This window comes from Vulpes lagopus, chromosome 3 (genome assembly GCF_018345385.1).
Source record: "Vulpes lagopus strain Blue_001 chromosome 3, ASM1834538v1, whole genome shotgun sequence".
NCBI classification, from domain to species: domain Eukaryota; kingdom Metazoa; phylum Chordata; class Mammalia; order Carnivora; family Canidae; genus Vulpes; species Vulpes lagopus.
The window spans coordinates 104,796,671-104,817,203 of NC_054826.1; the positions used below are offsets into that span (position 1 = coordinate 104,796,671).

Consider the following 20,533-nt stretch of genomic DNA (forward strand, 5'->3'; position numbering starts at 1 on the left):
CCAAAAGAACTTACGAAGTGGTTTTAAATATCAGGAGAAAGGTTGAGAACACAATAGGCACTCAACAAATGCTTTGTACTCAGAATTCCTGTCTCCTACACATGCTCAACAGAATAAGACAAATCATAAAGTCTAAACTGCATATTCTTTATTAATATAAAATAGGTATGTTGTATGTTCAAATTCATTTGTAGAGGATTCATTCACTTCTCAAGTGTATCGAGCACTCACTGTGTACACAGCTCATTGACCTCTTGCAGAGGGGTTGGGGGACAGCCCCTCCTATATGGAGCTTCTGGAGCCACCAGGACACTCAATTCTATACTCAGCCCTCAGGATGCAGTCAGCAATTTTTAAATTATTATTCTCAAGGAAGAATAACATTTGTAAGAGTTGTAAGGCTGTCACTGCTAGCCTTCATGACTGACCTGTGCAGTGGCTTCTGAGTACGGCTCCTCTGCCACTTGGCAGCCAAAGCCTAGGGGCTTGTATGCAGCTGAATGACTACTGGTTGTATTAATGTAATTGTAACGTCAGGAAATAACCAGTTTTATGGTAAGTTCTGTGCCATTTTATGATCTACATCATATACCCCTGGAAATACACATTTTAAGAATTCCAAAATTGAATAAGATATATCAAATAATTTAAATTTTCAAATGTGTGGGTTTTTTCTTTAGCAGGTTTTTCTTCATCATTTACACAGAACTTTAGGCCAACGGGTGCAACCACTGGAGCAGATTTAACAGATGAGAAATGAAAAAGTCCCCAAATTTTCCAACTGATTTTAAATTCAAGAATTGGACTTATAATTTAGCTTCTTAATAATTTATTTCAGGCTTATCCTTTATCAAGTGCATTCCATAAAGGAATGTTTGGCCTACTGACATGTCTGCCACACGTAACAGTATGTCTGGTTTCCTATGATAAATTTTCTAACCTTCATGAAGTAAACCTAAGGTTGAACTCGCTTTCTGTAATCTTAAGCATGGCAAGATAGATGAGTTTGTGGATTAATAAAAATGAGATTAATTTTAAAAATGTGATCATCTAGAAGTTTTGATAACAGAATTACCTTGGAACGTAAACTTTCACTGGGAGAAATACAGATTGATCAATTACAGGGTGTGTGTGTATATATATATGTATATACATATATATACACATACACACACATGCATATATATATATATATATGCATGTGTGTGTGCATTTACAGTCTACTTTAGCTTTTTCCATTTTTCTCTCAGTTCAAAATTCTTTCAGTTTTTTGTTTTTTTTTTTGACAACTTGGCAGAAGCACTGGAAGTACCCATACCTGGAAGAGAAATGTCGGGTCACACCAGATTCATCTGAGAATAATTTAGCACAAGAATGCAGATAAACAAACATCAAATGGGGAGTAGGCTCTGCAGCATGTGGGGTTGGTGGCAGAGGTGTAGCCAGCCGGGAGAAGAGTATGGAGGTAAAGACACATTTGTGAGAGTGGAGAGGGTCTCCATTAGAGGTTAAGGGTCTACACAGGAACCCCAGCCTGCCATGGGCCGGTGCTTCACCAGGAAGAGCTGCCAGGCTGCCACATGTCCTTGGGGGCCCTCTGTCACCAGCAACTGTGGGCATTGGGAATGGGGAGGGACCCCTGGCAGGACTCTCTCAGGTCCCCAGGAAGTTGCCAGAAAGAAGCCAGTTTGCAACCAAAGCCACTGAGAAATTACAAACAAACCCATGATTTTAGATCCCTCTCCTGTTTGGGGGACCCAGGCTGGGGTGAGGGACTCAAGGGCGGTGGCAGAGACCTGTGTGCCCCTCAGCTCGTTGCTCTTGGGATTTCCCTCTCTCCTAGGACCTCTTTCTCCTTAAGTAAAGAACAGAGGAGAGAAGCAAGGAAAAGGGACTTTTTATTTGAAGTAGCACTGCCACTACAGACCAGCTCACAAGCTGGATCCCATTTCTGGTAATAACGGTGCTGGCTTCCTGACCCAAGAGCCTGGCTATGCATACTGGACCTTGGCCTGACCCTGGCTCTGGAGCTTCCCACCCACCATGACAGAACTAGAAGCCAAGCAGGAACAGGCATGTTTGAGGAGAGAAGTTCTATGGCAGCAGTGCTAGGGGACTGTGCAGTTGCACTAGTCACTCAGCCAACGCCAGGGTTTCCCAGGGGAGCCATGACCTCGGGACTACGCATTGTGCAGCCCACAACTTGAGGAGGGTGGGGGTGGAAGGAGTGGGGAGGGGTCAGGCCTGAGGCTTTCAGGATTTGAAAAGAAACCCCAGCCCATCAGAAGACCTGGAGCAGTGGAGGGCCTGTGTCCTTCAGTAGAAATAGCACATTCTCTCATTCTGCCCTGGATCTACTGGCTAGGAAGTAGATGGGCCCCACAGAACCTGTCCAGAGTTTCACAGCTACCAGGCTCAAGTCACACCAGGGCTCTGGCATCCAGTGTACTTTCATGATTCTGCCCAGACTCTTAACTCACATCATCCTAGAGGGGATATATTCTGCAGATAAAAAAAACAATGGCAACTAAATCATAGGTTGAATTTCCCAAGAGACCAGGACCAAATGGAGAGATTTCCCTGAACGGAACGTGGCAAAAAATAGAGCCACACTCTGTTATCCTTGGATCGGACAGGTCAGAACTCAGTTTTCAGGTTGTCACAGGTTAGTATGTTAATATCTCTGATAGGGACTAATATCCAAAATACATAAAGAAACTCAGTAGCAAAATAAAGTCTGATTGCAAAATGGGCACAGAGTCAGAATAGACATTTCTCCAAAGAACACATACAGATGGCCAACATGTACATGAAATGAATGCACTCTGCATCCCTCAGTAGGGAGATCCCCTCACATCTGTTAAGAAGGCCATCAACAAGAAGACAAGAGCTGGTGAGGACATGGAGAAGGGGGAACCTTCAGACACCACTGGTGGGAATGCAAACTGGTGCAGCCACTCAAACAAGAAGGTTCCTCAGAAGTTAAAAAAAACAGCTACCCTATGATCCAGTCATCGCCCTTGTGAATATTTACTCAGAGGATCCCAAACCACTAACTGAAAAGATGTTTGCAACCTGTGTTCCTGGGGTATCATTCACCATGGCCAAGACACAGGAGCAGACACAGAAGAGGCAGGGGTTGTGTACACATACATATGATACACACCATGGAATATCAGCCACAAGAAGGAATGAAATCTGGCCATTTGCAACAACATGGATGGACTTGGAGGGCACTGGACTAAGTGGAGTAAGTCAGAGAAAGACAAACACCTCATGATCTCACGTATATAGGGGATCTTTCAAAAAACAACCAAAGTCATAGAATCAACAGACTGGTGGTTGTCAGGGGCAGGGGTGTGGCTGGTGGGGGAAATGGGTGAAGAGAGTCAAAAGGTTAAAATAAATAAATAAATACGGTGCATTACTGAGCAATGACCAAAAAAAATTTTTTTTCCTGGGTGCACAACCCTAAAAGCAGGAGGGAGTCAGTCACCAAATTACCAATTCCAGCCCAAGCTGTTCTCTGTAACCATCACACTGCAGGAAAACTTAGGTTGAAATATAAACCATATTTTAAGGAATGTGCCTGTTTATAGTTTTCCTTTTAGCAAACAACTTCTGTTGACCTGGGTTCTGTATGTGCAGATGCACACATGCACACACACACACAGACAGTTAACAAGCAGCATGGACCGCATACTGTAGGACACTGGGACTGGGGCTGGGCCCCAGGATCACATTCATCTTTCCTCAGAAAAGTGCCCTCTTGCCACTTCAGGTTAGGGTCTGCTACAAATTAATGTGCTGCAGACTTGAGAAACAAATCTCCCTGTTTTTAGAGTTTTGTGGGTTTCAGAGTTGGAGTTAGGGGCTGCAGGGGTAGGATGTATTGTGAAGCTGGGGTGCAGGTGAACAGATGGTGTGGGAGGCAGAGGGCTTCCGTTGCCACAGTCTTAAAGCACATGTGTACAGGCCACAGTGTGGAGGATCCAGGATTCTGGCTAAGCAGGCAGGTCTTGGGCTCTCCTCCAGTAGCAGCCACGGAGGATCAGACAGGTGTGAGGTGGCCAGGGTGGCCCTATTCACCCTGGATGCCAGACAAGGCTCCATCTTCCAGGCCCGTCTCCCCCTGGCAGCCCCTTTGAGGTTCTGTGGAAACCGCCCTTTCCTTTCTTCAGTTCACCTTTATTGTTCAGTTTGGTACCCATTTAGGGGGGAGTTGACCTACATGGAAAGAGGTCAGCTAATGTCACCTGTGAGGAGAGCAGGGGTACCAGGTGTGTTGGGCCGGCAAGATGAGAGCCCCGGGCTACTTTATTCTCGCTTAAGACCAGCCACGCTGCTGGCTTTTTCCTGCGGAAACACTTTAATGCCATCTCTGTGTGTGACACCGTGCACCTCTCCTCTCACGCCTCCTCAGGGTGACTCTGCAGTCATGAAGCCCAACCCCATCTGTCCAACACAGGTGCTCTTCTGTGTTGTTTCCTTCATTTTCCATGCTGTTGTGACTTTTCTATCAAATCTCTCTTTTCATAAACAAAAATAAAGTAAGAGAGGAAATCAAGGATTTTAACAAGACCATGTAAATACTGGCTTTTGATTGTCATCACTTCATTCAGGAACCCAGTGTGGAGGAGGCTGACAGTGTGGACCTAAAGGACCAGGCACACACCGCCGGCAGAAGCAGGTGGGCCAACTCAGCCATTCTTCACCCTAGGCCCCTGCTGCTCTGAACAATGTGGCCTTGGTGGAAGCATGGCCTGTCTGGAACGGCAGAAAACTTGGCGAGAACATGCCTTGTGCTGTCCTTTGTTCTTGCCTCAGTGACCTCCTGGGGAAGACAGTGAGAAAGTGCTGTGCCTCCAGGGCATGCACTGTTGGCCATCTGTCAGGTGGCTCCGCAGTGGACGTTGACCGTGGCCCCAAGACTGGTGCTCAGAGTGGCCACAATCAGAGGAGTCGGCTCTCTATGCCATCACCTGCTGGACCCCCACTTGGTCTGGGGAGCAGCTCTGGTGCCCACAGTGCATTTTCTTTATCAGCCGCCGGAGTTTGCCGGGGAAGTTTCTGTTGATGTAGCGGTAAAGAAGCGGCATCACAGAGCTACTAGAGAATGCCAAGAATCTTGACACATCCTTAGCAAAGAGCAGAATCCCCAGGTAGCGCCCATCCATGGGCTTCCCCCGCAGGGCAAGCAATGTGTGCGCCAGGAGGGTAAGGTAGTGAGGCGTCCACAGCCCAAACTGTGTGCACACGGTGGCCACCAGAAGCCTGTGCACCGAGGGGTCCAGCCTCCCCGCATCCTGGTCAAGGGGTGTGTCCTCCTTCCGGATCCTTGAGATGAGTGCTAGTGCGTAGAGCACGGCCAGGGTGGGGACCAAGTACCCGATGAACACCATGATGGCATCAGCAGCCTCTGTGTCCTGCATTTTGGAACACTCAACAACCCTGGCCGCCACGTGGCTGCAGATGTAGAATAGCAGGGAGGAGAAGCTGGTGAGCAGGGCCCCGCCCCAGACAAAGCCGCACACGTGCCTGGTGTTGTAGACGCTGGACATGTAGGTGCGCGGCAGAGCGCGCTCGATGTAGTAGTCGAGGCTGAGCAGGGCTGTGGAGTACATGGTCACCAGGGAGGAGACGTTGAACAGCACCAGCAGTGTGATGTGTGCCTCACTGCTGAAGCCCCACAGGGCCCACCCAGAGGCAGTGGGGCCCAGCAGGTGCACGGGTGCCAGGGCGCTGAGCACCAGGCCCGCCACAGCCATGTTCACAAAGTAGACATCGGGCATGGTCATGCTGTTCTGGTCGTACAGGTTGACCAGGACAAGCAGGGCATTGTAGCCCAGGCCGATGGGGACGCCAACGACCAGGTAGAGCAGAGAGAAGATGGACAGGACCAAGTGGAAGTGCTGGCAGAGGAGCTGGTCCTCCAGGCTGCCTGTGCCATTGAGCGGGCCGCAGCTCCACATGGCGGCAGTGGCGGCAGCGGGCTGGGCTGTGTGGGAGAGAGCAGCAGAAAGTTAGGGGTGTTCTTGAGCCAGAGCCCTGGGCTTGCAAACCCTCCGAAATGCAGAGGTGGTGCAGGAAGAAAGCCTTGCCCCTTGAACTCTCACAGGAACAGTCAGAGACTATGGGCCTTTTCAAAAATACTCTGTCCTGAGTGTTTTTTGTGAGTGCAAAGGTGCTGTCGTAAGGCTGTCTTCAGTCCAACAAGGTCACGATGCTGCAGTCATCGTAACGGCCGTGGCAAGTCTCCCTAAGCCTGTTTCTGAGAGTCTGAGCCATGGATGATTTTCCCAAACTAGTACTGGGGGAGTTGTCCTGGCGTGCTTCATGCCTCCTGCAGGGCCCCGGCTTCTCTCCACTGGGAAGGGACACTGCAGGACCTCCCCCACTCCCATCATGTCCTTGGTCCTTGAGCCCCAGGGACGTGAGGGCCCAGTCCTGACCCTTCCACCTGGGCTGCGTGGCTTTGAGCAAGTCCTCTTAACTCCCTGCTATTCAGCCTCTTCCTGAAAGTGGGGTTAGAAAGACAAGGTGCCCCTGGGGACGCTGGCAGGTCAGCCAGGGTGGCACCTGGACAGCACTAGGGGCTAGGATGTGTACTGACATGGGCCTTCCTATGACAGGGTGACCCTCCATAGCCTCCTGGGTAAGAATAGCAGCCTCTGCCGAGCAGGCAGGCCACAACCTGGCCCAGACGCTTCTTATAGTGCAAAGAAATTGCTTGCATGCCTTCCACACCTGTCTGTGATTTGGTGGTAGTCCCGCCCTGTCTCTCATGCCACCCAGGCTGCACCATTATGATGCACCTCCAGCTCCATGAGCAGGCACGGGTACACACATGGGAGCAGATAGGCAGCTAGACAAACTGGCATGTGTGACTGAGGTGAGCCCTGAACTGAGCTGAGAGAGCACGAGGTTGCTAAGCTGGCTGGTAGGAGGCTGGAAGTGGGGGTGGGTGCCACAGGCTGAGATACTCATACCTTCGTCTCCACAGGGCCATCACAGTCCCAGTGAGGGCACATCCGTGAGAACCCTCATGTAGCCTGGGGTTCCTCGGGGAGGAGGGCATGCTCCCATTGGGGAGCTCTACCCTGCCAAGATGTCCAGGCCAAGAGAGACAGTCAGGGGTAGGCCACTGGCCCTAGTACCCCCACCCAGCCTGAGAGGCAGCGCCCAGGCGGAATGCAACCAAGTGTCCTGTGTCCTAGTGCATGGGAGGCCTGGGTACACAGCTGACCATGAGAACCCATAATGTGAAGAAAAAACACCGTTCACAAATGTCAATTCTTTGGAGGAAAACCTTACATTCAAAACATAGTTTGGTCCAACCTGATCTTCCACTCTTACAATAAGAAATTCTCTTGGGTAAGCACATGCAAAGCAAACATTTGTTTCCCAGGCTTTGGACAGGGATCTGCCAGCCCTGCTGCCCATGACAGGGCTCGGAGGTCTGGCCCTGCTGCTGTGCTGCAGGCCGGACAGAGCCTGGCATGGAAACAAGGGGGTGACATCGAGAAAGAGCAGTGTGACCCACTGGTCTGCCTTGCCCTGCCACGCCTGGGCCACAGGGGCTGCAGGACGGTTAGCACTGAACAAAATGAAGGGAGGTTGGGGCCCTCACAACAGGACTGTATCTGCATTCAAGCCCAGCATCAGATTACCATGGGCAGGTGGGCCATGCAGACAGCAGGGACATCGAGTCAGCAGGGATGTTCTGCAATCTTCATGAATGCCACCCAGCAGCCTGAGATGATGTATGTCGTGTGTCAGACGGTAGCGATGTCCAGGGTCAGGCTCGGCGCAGGGCTGGCCGGGCTCTGCCCACACGTACTGGTTACGTTACTTTTAGGAGAAGTGTTTACTGTCATCCACAGCATGGGCTAAAATCTAGGTTCTAAAATCTAGACAGGGCTCCTCAGCCTCTAGCCCTGGTGGGTGCTCTGCACCCCAGTGGCTGGATTCTGGGGGGAAAGGTGGGAGCCCCAGATGGATGGCATGCTCCTGGAACACCTGTGGGTCAACAGCCAAGGCACTGGTTCCTGCAGGAAGCTGGGGACGGGGTCCCTTTTATGTCCTCTTTTAGCTGATTACATGGCCGGTTTCCGCTCTCCTTCTCCTTCCTGAATACCTACAGAGTTGGCTGTGGATGTTTAAATGTGGCCTCCATGCTGAACTATCACTCTGACAGTAACCTGGGGGCGGGGGTGCAGTGAGCAGGAGCCCATGGCTGCAGAGAGCTTGTCCGCCAGACTTCATGGGCCTTGGGCCTCAGGAAACTGTACATTCTTATGGCCACTGTGGACATCTTCCATCCCAGAGCACCTGTCTGTGCTGTGACCAGCCCACAGGCAGACCCTTCTGGTCTGGCCCTGCCAGGTTCACGTCCTGCACAAGGACCTGTAGGGTCAGCCTGAGATGTCCCACCTACTCTCACATCCAAGTCCCTTTCTTTCCTCATAAGAGGACAAAGACCTGCCCCAGAAAAGGGGAACTGCAGCCCCAGAAAAGGAAGGGCCCTCCACCATCATTAGGACAGGCATTGGCTCAAGTGGGGTGCTGGCCAGCAAGAAAGGTTGGCACGCACTCTGTGCCCAGGCCGGGACCCCAGGATCACACTCTTCCTTAGGCCCTGTCACTTCCCTCCTCTTTCCCTGGCCACGGCCTGCCTCATGTCCCCTGGGGCCCCATGTCCCCTTACTGTCCCCTGGTACAGGCCTGGAGTGGCCTGCAGCAGTGCCGAGCCTCAGGCTGCTTACCTTTATCCCAAGCCCCACACTTCTCTGTGCCTGGACCGCAGACTCTGTCCATAAGCAACACTCTGTCCGTAAGCACAAACGCCAGAGAGGATCCTGTGTTTCTCTGCAAACCACTCCCACCCCCCACCTCGTGTGCTTATCAGCGGCAGCCGCACGGCGCTGGCTTCCTGCGCGGGTGCATGTGTGCAGTTAGTGCCCGGTGTGTAAGCACACCACTTGTTTTCCTCCAGTAAATCGCTCAGTTTCTGCCTCCCTTGGCAGGCACCGTGGCCCCTCCCTCTCTCTGTTTACAGCCAGTTTCACAGAACCAGGCTTGTGCCTGGAAGGGCCAGCACCGTCGGATCAGGCTCCTGTCCTGTCGCTCTGGTTCCTTACTGTCTGCACCCCAGGCCTGCACCCAGTGACTGCCCAGGGTCCATGTGGCTGTTGCAAACACTCAGGGTGCAGAGCATGTGCACTTACGAGTTCCCCTTTTCCCTTGAGCAAGGAAATGGAGTGGCCACCGAGGACAGCACTATGGGCCTCATGGAGTCTCCGTGGAGCGGAGCTGTGGCTGCTCACCCTGGAACCTGGGCAGTGAGGGCGGGCATAGCCTCAGTGCCGGCAGGAAGGAAGGTGGGTATCTTCCTGGGGTCACTGGCCACGGTGGAGCTGCCGGCTTGTGTGCTGCTGGCTGTGTCCCCCCAGCCAAGGGCTCAGGAAGCCACTGCCCTGCTGCCCATGACTGCCTCCTGGGGCCGCGGGAAGGACAGCTGGCAAGCGGCCGTGCTGGGCTAAGGGTGGCTCCATTCTTAGGAAATCATCACGTGGAGCACAGTCTGTTTAGAATTTCCTTCCTAGTTCTCGTGCTTGTGTGGCCCTGGCTCACGCTTTGGAGAGGGGCTGTCCCTGTGTGCCTTAACTGGGCTGATCTGTGGAGAGCAGGAGGTGAAGGTGACCATCAGTGCTGGGTCTTTGACTGAAACAGGCATGAGTTTCTATTTGCTGACAGCTAGTAAATACAGAATTTATCAACTTTATGTCTTAAGCCAGAGTTCAATTCTGTGTGTAGTTCTCCTGCGTCTCAAGTACCAGGATGATCATGATTCCAGACACAAACTGGTCGCTTTGTCAGCCTGACGATGACAAGCTTTATACTTTTGTTCGAGCATTCTTCTGGGGAGGCCAGTGATGGGTGTGTGGTATGAGCATTCATTTCTGTCTGCAGGAGGACAGGGCTGAGGGGCAGGGGGCCAGGCATAGGTCAGCCAAGTGCCTGCCCCAAGAAGGGCTCACCCACATCCTGTGCAAACAGAACATGAGTCCCTGTGAGCACCAGGGGTGGAGCCAGCCGAGCCCAGGGCTGTGGGCACATGGCACAGGTGGATGGGAAGTACTCAGGACAGCACCCCCAGAATAGCCATGTGTAAGCAGGTCTGGCATGAGTACCAAGCGGTGGTCCTGTCTAAACCCGAGTCATAGGGCAGCTGTTAAAGCACGGCAGCTGGGTCCAGCAGCTGCTGACTCAGCATAGCTGAGGTGTTTCAGAGAACACGGGTGGGGTGGGGGCGCTGCTGGACACTCTGCACCTGGGAACCAGGCAGATGCCTCTGAACCCCCAAGCCTGCCCTCCTGGCCACAGAGGGCCTCTAGTGGGGGCTGGCCCAGGCCTGCCTTTCTCTGGTTCCCATTTCCTTGCGGTGACTCCACTTCCCTTTTGTGCACTCTGGTTCTGCAAGTCCAGGAACCTGGGAACAGAGACTTCCCCTCAGGCCATCTGGGGAGGAGGTGGACCTGGGAACAATGGTTTGGCTCCTTCTCTCCCCCCAGGCCTCAGACCACCTTTCCAACTCCTGAGAAAGAGGAACTTGGAGCACAGCCGGGGGAGGCGGGTGGTTCCAGGAAGGCTCTCTCTCCAGGGCCACACTGGGCCAGCACTCAGCAGGGCCCGACTCCCTGCTCCACCCATTCTAAATTGGAAATCTGCCACATTCTTCCCAAAAGGCAGGATGGATAATTTAGCTTTCAGGGCCCTGTCACCTGCTGTGTCCCCTTGACTGAAAGGGTCAGGGTCATTGAGGACCTCAGTGGGCTTCTTATCCAGGCTGGCCTTACAAGCAGGCTGGGCCTGTCTCCACACCTCCTCCCTAGGACCCCTAGGCCCCTCCTTGACAGAGTTCCCTGCTGCCTCCCTGGCTCCTGGGCCTGCCTCCTTTTCCACGCACCCTAGAGCCCTTTCTAAAAGGGTCTGTTGGCAGAGCCGCCTGGCCCGCCTGCCTTTCCTGCCCCACTTTCTCCCACCTGACCAGCTTGCTCGGTGCAGCTCCTCTGCCCTCCTCTACTGGGCCTGCCTCCAGCTTCTTGATGCCAGACTTGCTACTGCTTTTCACACTTCCCAAAACCTCCTCCCAAATTCCTTTGGGACTGACTCCCCCATGACATCCACACAGGTCGCGTGTCAGCACCCACAGCAATGGCTCGGCTCACAGGCCTGCAGCAGACAGGACTGTACCTGGGGCCCCCATGGATTCCCACTCCTGCCAGCCCACTGTCTCACCTCAGCTGGGTGCTGATCTGTTCCTGAACCTCTCCCTTCCTGGTTGGGGTCCCAGCCTTTTCCCAGGGTAGCTGATCCAGACTGGAACTCCGTGGGGACCCAGGAACACATGAATAACTGAATGTCTTCCCAGAGGACTCTCCTCTCCACCCTAGATCTCCATGGGGAGAAGGAACCCACCCACCCTCAAGACCCTTGCCAAGATGGGTCTGTGGTTGCTTCTCCCGTGGAGTATGTATAGTGCAGTGTGCTCTCTGGCAAGCCAGGACTGCCAGTCAGCCCAGGTCCACAGAGCAAGGACACCGCCAGCACACATAGGTGCATCCACAAGAACAGCAGCAGTAGGAGCACGGGGCCCCATCCTCCGTGTGGCCGGACATGGGCCTGAAGCGGGATGTGGCCCCAGGCCTCCGTGGTGACAGAGTGGCAGCCCAGCCCCTGGCCAGTGGGAGAGGCTGCAGGACTGCCATGCAAGGTCAGGTTGGCTTGCTCCTTACAGGCACCGGGCATCTTGACAGCAAGGACAGGGAGGAAGCTCTGCAGGCCAGGGACCCTGTACCTGCTTAGAGTTGTCCAAGACAGAGTCCATTGTAACTTTCTTCTGGCTTTTTCCATAAAGGTGACTCACATACTCTACCTTTCTTAGGGCTTTTTGTGTGTTTGTTTTGTTTTCTAATTACACTGAAATAGAAGAAAGCCCCTATATCATAACAACAGGGCTGGCCTTTTAAGAGCCTGCTCCCTTTCCGGATCCTGTTCTCTTGAGATGGTGAGGCCATTACAGCTTCGGGGCAGCAGGGTTCCAGGCCTTTGGGCTGGCAGGTGCCCGAGGGAGGAAAGCAGATGAGAGGCCAGCCTGGTGGAAGCAGGGAGTAGCTGCACCCTGGGCCAGGTCAGAGTGCACAGCAGCCCCAAGCCCCCTGCCCCAGACGAGCCCGCAGCCAACTCAGATCACTACTCAGATCATGTATGCTTCTGCAGCTGCACAGCACCCCTTTTTTCAAGCCTGGAAGCATGCACATCCCAGAGAAGGCAGCCTCCACAGTCCAGAGGTCCAAAATGACATTCTCTTCCAGAAAAGCCTGAGGGGACCTAATTGCTGAGCTGATGTCCCATGCATGAGGCTGGCTGTGTGGTGGGAAGTCTTTAGAGGGAACAAAGTTGTGGTCATTTCTTCTCCAGTCTGGAGGGGTCACCTCTTGGGCCCCAGCAGCCCTACCCTTTAGAGGAGAGGAAGGCTGAGGTTCACAAGGACAGAGTCGCATGGTCACAGCAGGCATCCATTTGTGCACTTGGTGTCACAGCACTGCTATGCGGGCTTCTGCTGGCTCAAGGGGTGACCTGAGGCCACCCTGTCAGAAGGGCACAGTGCAATAGCTGCCTCCCACAGGTAGGGAAGACCCAGTTAGTGCTGGCCGAGGATGGAATGAGAGGCCAGTGGACATGCAGGTGGCTGTTTTGTCCAAGTGTCCACTAGGAGTCCCCCAGGGCATGGAGCCCTTGTGGGGTACTGTGCCCCATCTTAGTTTCTGGGGACTTCATGGTTTCCAGGCCCTCTTTCTTCTCCCTACATCCCCAGCTAGGGCCTGTGTGTCCTCAGTTGGGCAACAGACATTCATTACAAATAATCTTACGTGTAAAAGAAAAGCCATTTTCTTGAAAGATCTCCTCTGTGCTTCAATAATTATATTTCAAGAAGATGCTTTCTTAGATCTGACAATTTCCAACTCTAGGAGCTCTCTCAGCCACCTCCTGCTCATGCCATGCTCCCCTTGCGTTGGGTCTGAAGGCTCTTTGGTGGGGTTATGGGCTCACCACCTGAGTGAGGACAGGCTGTGTGCCACAGGCTGGAGGTATAGAGCAGTTGGAGAAGGCTGACAGAAGGGAACCCCCAGGATGTCTGACTTGCAGACCTGTGGGTCCTGATCGAAGAGGGCCTCTGACGGTGGCAGAGAAGGTCTGGCACTAGCTCGAGCACCCCTGTGGGCAGCTGCCCTTGCTGGCTTGGAACTCCGTGGATGCACCCTCAGCTCTGGGCCCTGAGCTAGTACTTTTGGGCTCTTGGGTTTCTTCCCTTATGGTAACGGCAACCCCCTGAGCCTGCCACATCTGTAGGAGTCACTCAGATAGCCTTGAGACCCTGATACACGAGCAGCACAGGCCTGGGGAGACATGCCATAGCACTGGTGGCTGACTAGTGAATCAGCATACTAGACAGAAAGAGCCCTGCAGGCCACAGGTATAGAGTGGAGACCTATTGGTGGGAGGCCAGGCCACAAGGAAGATGAGCAACATAGGCCATGCTGCTGCTCAGCAGCCTGACGAGCCCTGAAAAACCAGTAGGGGCCAAGCATCAGAAGCAGCAGGGTGGTGCCTGCAGTGGCAGAAGCCAGGTGCTGGGGATGGAGAGGGACAGGTGCATCCCAGGACCCTGGTGCAGCAAGCGTGCATGACACAGGATGGCACCCATCCTAAACAGCTCTCCTGCTTTGGGGAAGCGGCTCTGATTTCAAGCACTGCCTTGAACCCTGGCCTACCTCAGTCTACCCTACATGGGAGAACTTTGAAACAGGGCCTCCACAGTGAAGGAGGCTGCTTATACGAAAATGTATGCCTCCTAGTGACCTGTGAACTGGCATAGCAGGCTGTCAGGACAGGCACACATGCCCGGACTTCTGTGGAGTGTTCACCTAGTTGAAAATTCGGTCTCAGAGTCAGCTGCCCAGACTAATGCCCAGGCTCAATGCTTACCCGCCGGGTGGCGCTGTTTAGGCAGGTAAAATGCTACCTCAGTTTCCCCAGGTTAGGAGACTCATGTGACTGCTGGGGGGTTAGGTGGATCCAGCTCTGTAGAGCATGGCATGGTGGGCCTCAGCGAGTCCCTGGTGAGGGGACAAGGAAGGTGCAGTTCTGTCCCCTCCTTCCCACACACAGTGAATGCACAGAAAGCTGGTGTATGAACTCCTGCCCAGAATCTGTCACCTGACACATGGGAAGAGGACACAGGAAGGGAGGTATGAGGCCCTGAGCAATAGTCACAAGCCTAGCGCAGGCTGTTGGGGGAAGGGTGGAGCAGGCTCCAGACCCGCCATGCGCACAGACCATCCCATCACAGAGGCTTCATGGTCCAGGTTAGAGCTTTGTAACAGCACAGACCGTGCATTTCCTGGTGCTGCACTCACATGAAACTGGGGTGTGAATGTGTGCTTCCCTTGCTTGTGTTCACAGGACTCATGGCACGGCGGGGCGGGGGGGGGGTGGGTGGGCAGCTCTGGTCCAGTTCGTTTCCGGTCTTAACTCAGGAGGATTCAGGGAGTGCTCTCCACAGTGACACTCCTCCTCTTGGCTGGGGCAAGGCCCATGCTCCAGTTAGGCTGCCTGTCAGAAGCATTTTGAGGTGGGACATTGGTGGCTTTCTTTCTGTGCCTTTTCAAAAAAGAGTCCAGAATGGTATAAACCAGCCCTTGATTCAAAGGGCATGTCTGTCAGAAATGAAAGTGAACTTTGCTAAACTCTAGGGCTAAGGTAAATAGTGATTTCTGTGGAGCAGGATGCCAGGAGTGGGTCAGAGCAGCAGCATTGGGGGCGGTGATGGTGGACTGCAGGGACTCAGAAGCAGGCTGCTGCTGGGGTGGGTGGGGGTCATGCCTCCTGGGAGTCCTGCATGTGCGTATGCATTCGTGCATGTGTGCACAGGCATGTACACGTGCAGAGCCTGCAGAGATGAAAAACCAGCAAAGAGAAATCAGCCTGTTCCAAGACAGCTAAGCTGGTTTCACTAAAACCTTACCCTTATTTCCTTGCTCTGTTAATCAGGAAATCCTGTCCTCTGGTGTTGGGGGCCCACTGGTGCTGGGCCTCCTGCCCACACTGGGGCAGGGGTGGAGGGGTGCACACACCGATCCCTTGCCTAGACTGCCTAGACTTCCTTGATTCCCCTGTTCACATGACAGGTACTAACACCCCTGAAGTTTTCTTTTGGCAGCAGCACTTTAGGGAGCCCTCCCTGACTGCTATCCCTACCCCGCCCCCCCTCCAGCCAGTCCTGCTGCAGCTCTCTGTTTGACACCTGCTGAGAGCTTTCTGAATGGGGGGACGTTGCCTCTTGATTCCTGCCAGAAGCCTGGCTAGAGAGGAGGATTATTAGGTCCTCTCAGAGGCTGTTCCCCAAGGTGAGCAGTAGACCCTATGCAGTACAACGGGTAGCAGAGAGAGTGGGAGTGCCTCTTGTTGCTGGGAGGTCTGGGTGTGGGCACGGGGCTCTGAGGCCCAGGAAGTGTACCCTAAGTGGGCAGACACCTCAGCCTGGCTGACGGTCCTGTAGATTGTTTCTCTTTGACGTAGACCCACTGTGCACCATGAGACTCAACTTCAGATGAATGTTCTAGAACAATCAAAATACTTTGAAAATGACTCCTGAATGTTTATTTCCTTTTGTAATAATGGGCAGAGACTTTAGCTACAATTAACATCCAGCTGGTAGGAGCCAGACACTCCGGAAAGGCTGGTGTTTTCATAGGTTTTTCAATGTAGAGAGCTTACGCACACTGATTCCTATCACAAACGCTGTGCCTTCCTGGGGTGTGATAAGAAACTGTTCGTTATATAGATGGGTTGTTTTGATTTTTATAGCTTTTTGCTTTTTACGGTTCTAAATTGCAGAGTAGTGAGTGAGCCAGGCAACCTGGCTCAGATGCATAAACAAAGAGCTGCCTCTCTTTCTCTGTAGAAGAGAACAGGCATGTTTGCTGGCTCAGGAAGGACTGTGGGGCCTGAGACCAAGCAGCCAGGTTTGGGACAGCAGGGTGCCTGTGCCAGGCCACTGGCTTCCTTTCCCTGGAAGGAGATGGGACACACGTTCTTTTGTCAACGGAGCACTAGTTACTTGGGCTTTTTTGTTCCCTGACTAACTTGGTTTGAGGCTAATGCTCTCCTTCCAGGCACACAGGGCCAGGGGGAAACAGAAATGAAAAGAGACTCACTCGGAAATTCAAGGGGCTGAGGACAGATGAGGTCTCCATTTCAGACTCTGGGCAGGCCTGGCACACCAGCAGGGCTCCCTGATCTCTCCCACCCTTTAGCTAGGTGTGCTCTTGCCTGAGGGGTATGGGGCACTCAGGGCCGCTGATCTTATCAGCGCCTGTGGTCCTTTCCCAGAGAGGAACCACTGGTTATTTTTACTCGTCACAGTTGCCTCCTCCATTTGCTGGGTTCTAATTAAAAGTGGCAGCCCCTGGGCACACCCCACTGGCATGTATGGGTATGAAAGGGACCCATGGTGGGCTTGCTAGGGTAGGCATAGGACACCTAGCCCATCTCAGACTGTCCTGCAATGGGAGGGATGTTGTGTTTGCAAGTAGAGGCTCCCAGGGGACTGAACTCTAACCCTAGCACCATGACATTTTGGTATCTCAAATTCGAGAGAAGATCAACCTTTTTCTTACCTAGACTGAGTCCCCTGCCTGGGTGGTATTTTGCGTCCTAGGCCTGTGAGACCCTTGTGGGCAGATGCTGCCAGGTTATACAAGTGGCTTTAGCCTTAGAGCCAGGAGCAAGCAAGGGGAGATAACAGGAAACCCCATTTAAGGAAGAAGGGGCATGATTTGTCATGTGCCCTAATTAATGCAGAGGCCCCAATTCTCTGTACTCACCCCCACCTCCTACCACCCCTAAGACACTAACTACCCTGGTATGTTGTTGGGTCACCAAAGGCCAAGTGGCAGTTATGTTTTCAGGATTCCAAATAACATCCAAGGGATGCGAGATGTATGCAGCTGCCCCAGGAGTCCTCTCCCCACCCTACCTCATCCCAGGAGGCAGCAGGGCCCTCTTCCCATCAGTAAGTCACACAAGCATATTTCCCAGCAGTGATCTCTGCAAGTATGTCACTTTCTCATTATATAATAGGTATAATCAGTCTTTACATCCCAACCTAAAAGTCTGTATGACCCACATTAGGTGGATATACCTTGCCTTTCATCAGCCTGCCATGGGCTTTGAGTTACAGGGACACCAGTTCAGCATTGACACTTGAGTTCTGCCCTAAAGCTGTGTTCTTCCATCCTCAGGGTATTTCCAAATTTACTAGAGAGGCAGGACACAACATGGTCAAAAAGCTGTGTGTGGCCCTGGGTGACAGGCTCACCGCCCCAGCTTCCTGTATGTGAGGGGCCTGATAAACACTTATCTGGAGGCCTGCTTCATTCAGGACAATAGTAAAGGTTCTGGTTTGGAGAGCCAGGCCCTACAGCAGCTCCCTCAGGAGCTGTGCTGTGCATCCTGGAGAGTGGCTGTACACTAGATGTGATTGTCACTCAGCAGCACCCCCGCTAGACAGAGTCAGGACAATGGAGGATCTGGATGAGCAGCCTAGAAACATGGTCAGAGCCATTCTCCTCACACTCTTGTATTTGCAGAGGTCCATGAAGCCAGCTTCTGGCCTTTTGCAATTGAATGCTAACCTCTGCTAGGAGGTTAGGAGCTGCTCAGCTGAAATATGGAGCTGGTTACTTAGAGCTGGAGGACACCTCCAGGAATGGGGGAGATCAGAGGGGTAAATGGTATTCTCCACATCAAATGGACGAGTGCCCTCAGGCTCTCCACCTCTGGACAGGGCAAAGACTAGTCAGGTGATGACAGCAGAGGAGTACCTGGCTTAGAGACCAGAGGTAAGCTGTTTATGATACTAAGTTGCTGCTTGCTTGATTCCTGTTGTTAGCAGATGGGGTGTTCAAAGGCTGGGGTCCCTGCCTTCCTATGACGGAGCCTTTCCGTGAACAGGGAATTTTACGTGTTATCAAGTATGTAAAACACTTAACAGACTTGCTGACTACATTTAGATGTAGTTCCAGAACTTAACTAAAAATTGTGTAATCATAAGGAGGAAAGCTATACGCCAGCTGACCCAGGAGAATTTGGTCAGCCTCCTTTCCCTCCACCACCCTCCCCCCTGCCCTGCCCCGCCTGCAGGACATGTGAGGAACCTTCAGTGGTGCTGAACCACATGCCCCTCCACAGGTTAATGACCGCAGGGCAGCGACGGCCCGGTCAGTACACAGCGGCAGGTTGGCCCCAGACTCGGGACAGTGTCCCTGCCCCGCAAGGGGACAGCACCCCCAAGCTTTGGGGGACAACGCCCCTACCTCTAGGGGCCAGTGCCCCCAAACCTCCAGGGGACAGTGCCCCTACTCCCCCAGAGGACAGCGCCCCTACCCCCCAGGGGATAGCACTCCCAAGCCTCCAGGGGACAGGACAGCGCCCCTACCCCCTCCCAGGGGATAGCACCCCAAACCTCCGGGGGACAGGACAGCACCCCCAAGCCAAGGGAGGACAGGACAGCGCCCGCACCCCGCAAGAGGGCAGCGCCAGGGCGGGGCCGAGGCACCCGAGAGTCGGTGCGCTCACCGGCCGTGCGTGGCCGTGGCCGCCGCAACCCCGGGCTCGCTCCCCGCGCGGGCCCAGACCCCGAGAGTGGCCGCCGACCCACCCCGCGTTCCGCGCCCACTCACCAGCTCGCTGGGCCGCGGGCCGCGCAGTCGCAGCGGGGCGGGCAGCTCAGGGCTCCGAGGAGGCGGCGGGGCTCACGGCGCGCACGCCGCGCGGGCCTGTGTACACACGTGACCGCCGCCGGCCCGCCCCCCGCCCCCCGCCCGGGCCCGCCCCCGCCCCCGCCCCCGCCCCCGGACCGCACTCCACCGCTCGGGCGGGGCGGCGCGCGTTCCCTGACCCGAGGTCAGCCGCGTGCCGGCTGCAGACCCCGGGCGCCCTCTCGGGCTCCCTGAAGCGCTGGTGCTGACTGCTGAGTCAGAAGGCTCCCTAATCTGCAGGGGACAGGCCTCCCGCCCCCCCCCCCCCCCCCCCAGGTTGTGATCTGGTCCTTTCGGTGCACCTGCTCCTCCTCCGGCGGCGCTGCTCCGAATTCACCCGTTACCTCCCAGTTTTAGGAATGATTTTGTCCACGGAGCTGGCTGCAGGAAAACCACTGAAAGATAGTGCATTGTGCGCAGCCTCGTTATATTTGGTGGCTGTTGTTAGACTTAAACGATGGGAAAGTCCGAAGAACAAGATGATTTACCCCGCTGTACTTCTTATGGCGTACTGATACACTCAGCGGCACATTCCGGCCCAGGGGCTGAGAACATTTCTTTCTGAATATCAAAGTATGCAGGTTGCAGAACTGAACAGAGATCTGCTGTGTGACAACACATGAGGATAGCAACCAAGACGGGTGCTGAGCATCACAGTGCTCCTTGCTTGCTTAGGGCTCTGCCTTGGGCCCTCCCCCTTCACAGGAGAGCTTCTTGACCCCTGGTGAGAGAGGGAAGTGGGGAATCAGCTGTGGGGCTTTAGACTCTGATGGGTAGAAGGGCTCAGCAGAACCCCATTCTCTGTCCAAGTCACTTATAGATACTTTGGGCCCCACCACCCGCTTGGCCCTGTTGTCATTTCTTCACCTTGCTCCTCAGCCCAGCACCAGGAGTGGGTTTATAGAAGTGGGTATCCAGCCACAGGCCACATGTGCCCTGAGGCCTGGACCAGGCACAGTCAGGCAGCACCTCTCAGCTAGGGGAGCCTTACTCTGCCAGCTTCTGTTTGAAGCACCCACAACAGTCTGTTGAGGTATTTATAGTCAAATCTCATCACGTCTAAGACAACATTAATACTACATATGCCATTGCTTTGTGAACCCCTAGAAAGAAAACAATTTGCCAATTAAATTCTGACTCCATCAGTTACAAGACTCATCCTGACTTTAGAGATGTTAGAATGGGAGAGAAAATGTGTCTTACCAGTAATGAAATATAGTACTCTCATTTTAAGTTGCATCGAGGCTCAGAAAGCTTAAGCAGCTTGCCCAAGGTCACACAGCAGATGGTGGGGTCAGGATTTGGACCCAGTCTGCCCAAGTAAAGTGTTCTGTCCAGTGTCTGGGTGGCCTTAGCAGACAGAGTTTCTGCTCAGAGTCCCTGGAATGCCAGGTCTAATGAGATCTGTCCACAGGGTACTCAGTGGCCCAGAAGAGCGGCTGCTTGTAACTGGGGTTAGCTGACATTCAGTTCCATCAAAACCACTTGGCGCTCAGGTCACCTATATTGCCTTCTCTGCAAAGAAAGACTTCCCCAAGTGGGCAAACAGGGTTAGGAAGAATGGCAGAGTCTGTGTGATCTTCAAAGTAAGCCCATCCTTCAGCTGAGCCAAGATCAGCATTTTAGAGCTGGGGAACATAAATACA

General features: G+C 53.6%; 2 protein-coding genes across 3 annotated transcripts in view; one reads left to right on the top strand and one right to left on the bottom strand.

Moving 5' to 3' along the window:
• C3H7orf50 (chromosome 3 C7orf50 homolog) overlaps nucleotides 1-20,533 on the top strand; it is a 133,663-nt gene that overhangs the window by 70,447 nt on the left and 42,683 nt on the right. The gene's annotated exons all lie outside the window — the stretch shown is intronic.
• Nucleotides 127-18,976, bottom strand: GPR146 (G protein-coupled receptor 146). 2 transcript variants are annotated; one of them, XM_041749676.1, is made up of 2 exons: nucleotides 18,810-18,976; nucleotides 127-5,998 (listed from the first exon to the last, which is right to left on the bottom strand). In XM_041749676.1, exon 2 carries the CDS (start codon nucleotides 5,970-5,972, stop codon nucleotides 4,971-4,973), a length of 1,002 nt encoding a protein of 333 aa, XP_041605610.1. In that variant the 5' UTR covers nucleotides 5,973-5,998; nucleotides 18,810-18,976; the 3' UTR covers nucleotides 127-4,970. The 2 variants fall into 2 exon arrangements, with proteins under 2 accessions (XP_041605610.1, XP_041605609.1); XM_041749675.1 differs by lacking the exon at nucleotides 18,810-18,976 and adding an exon at nucleotides 8,766-9,328.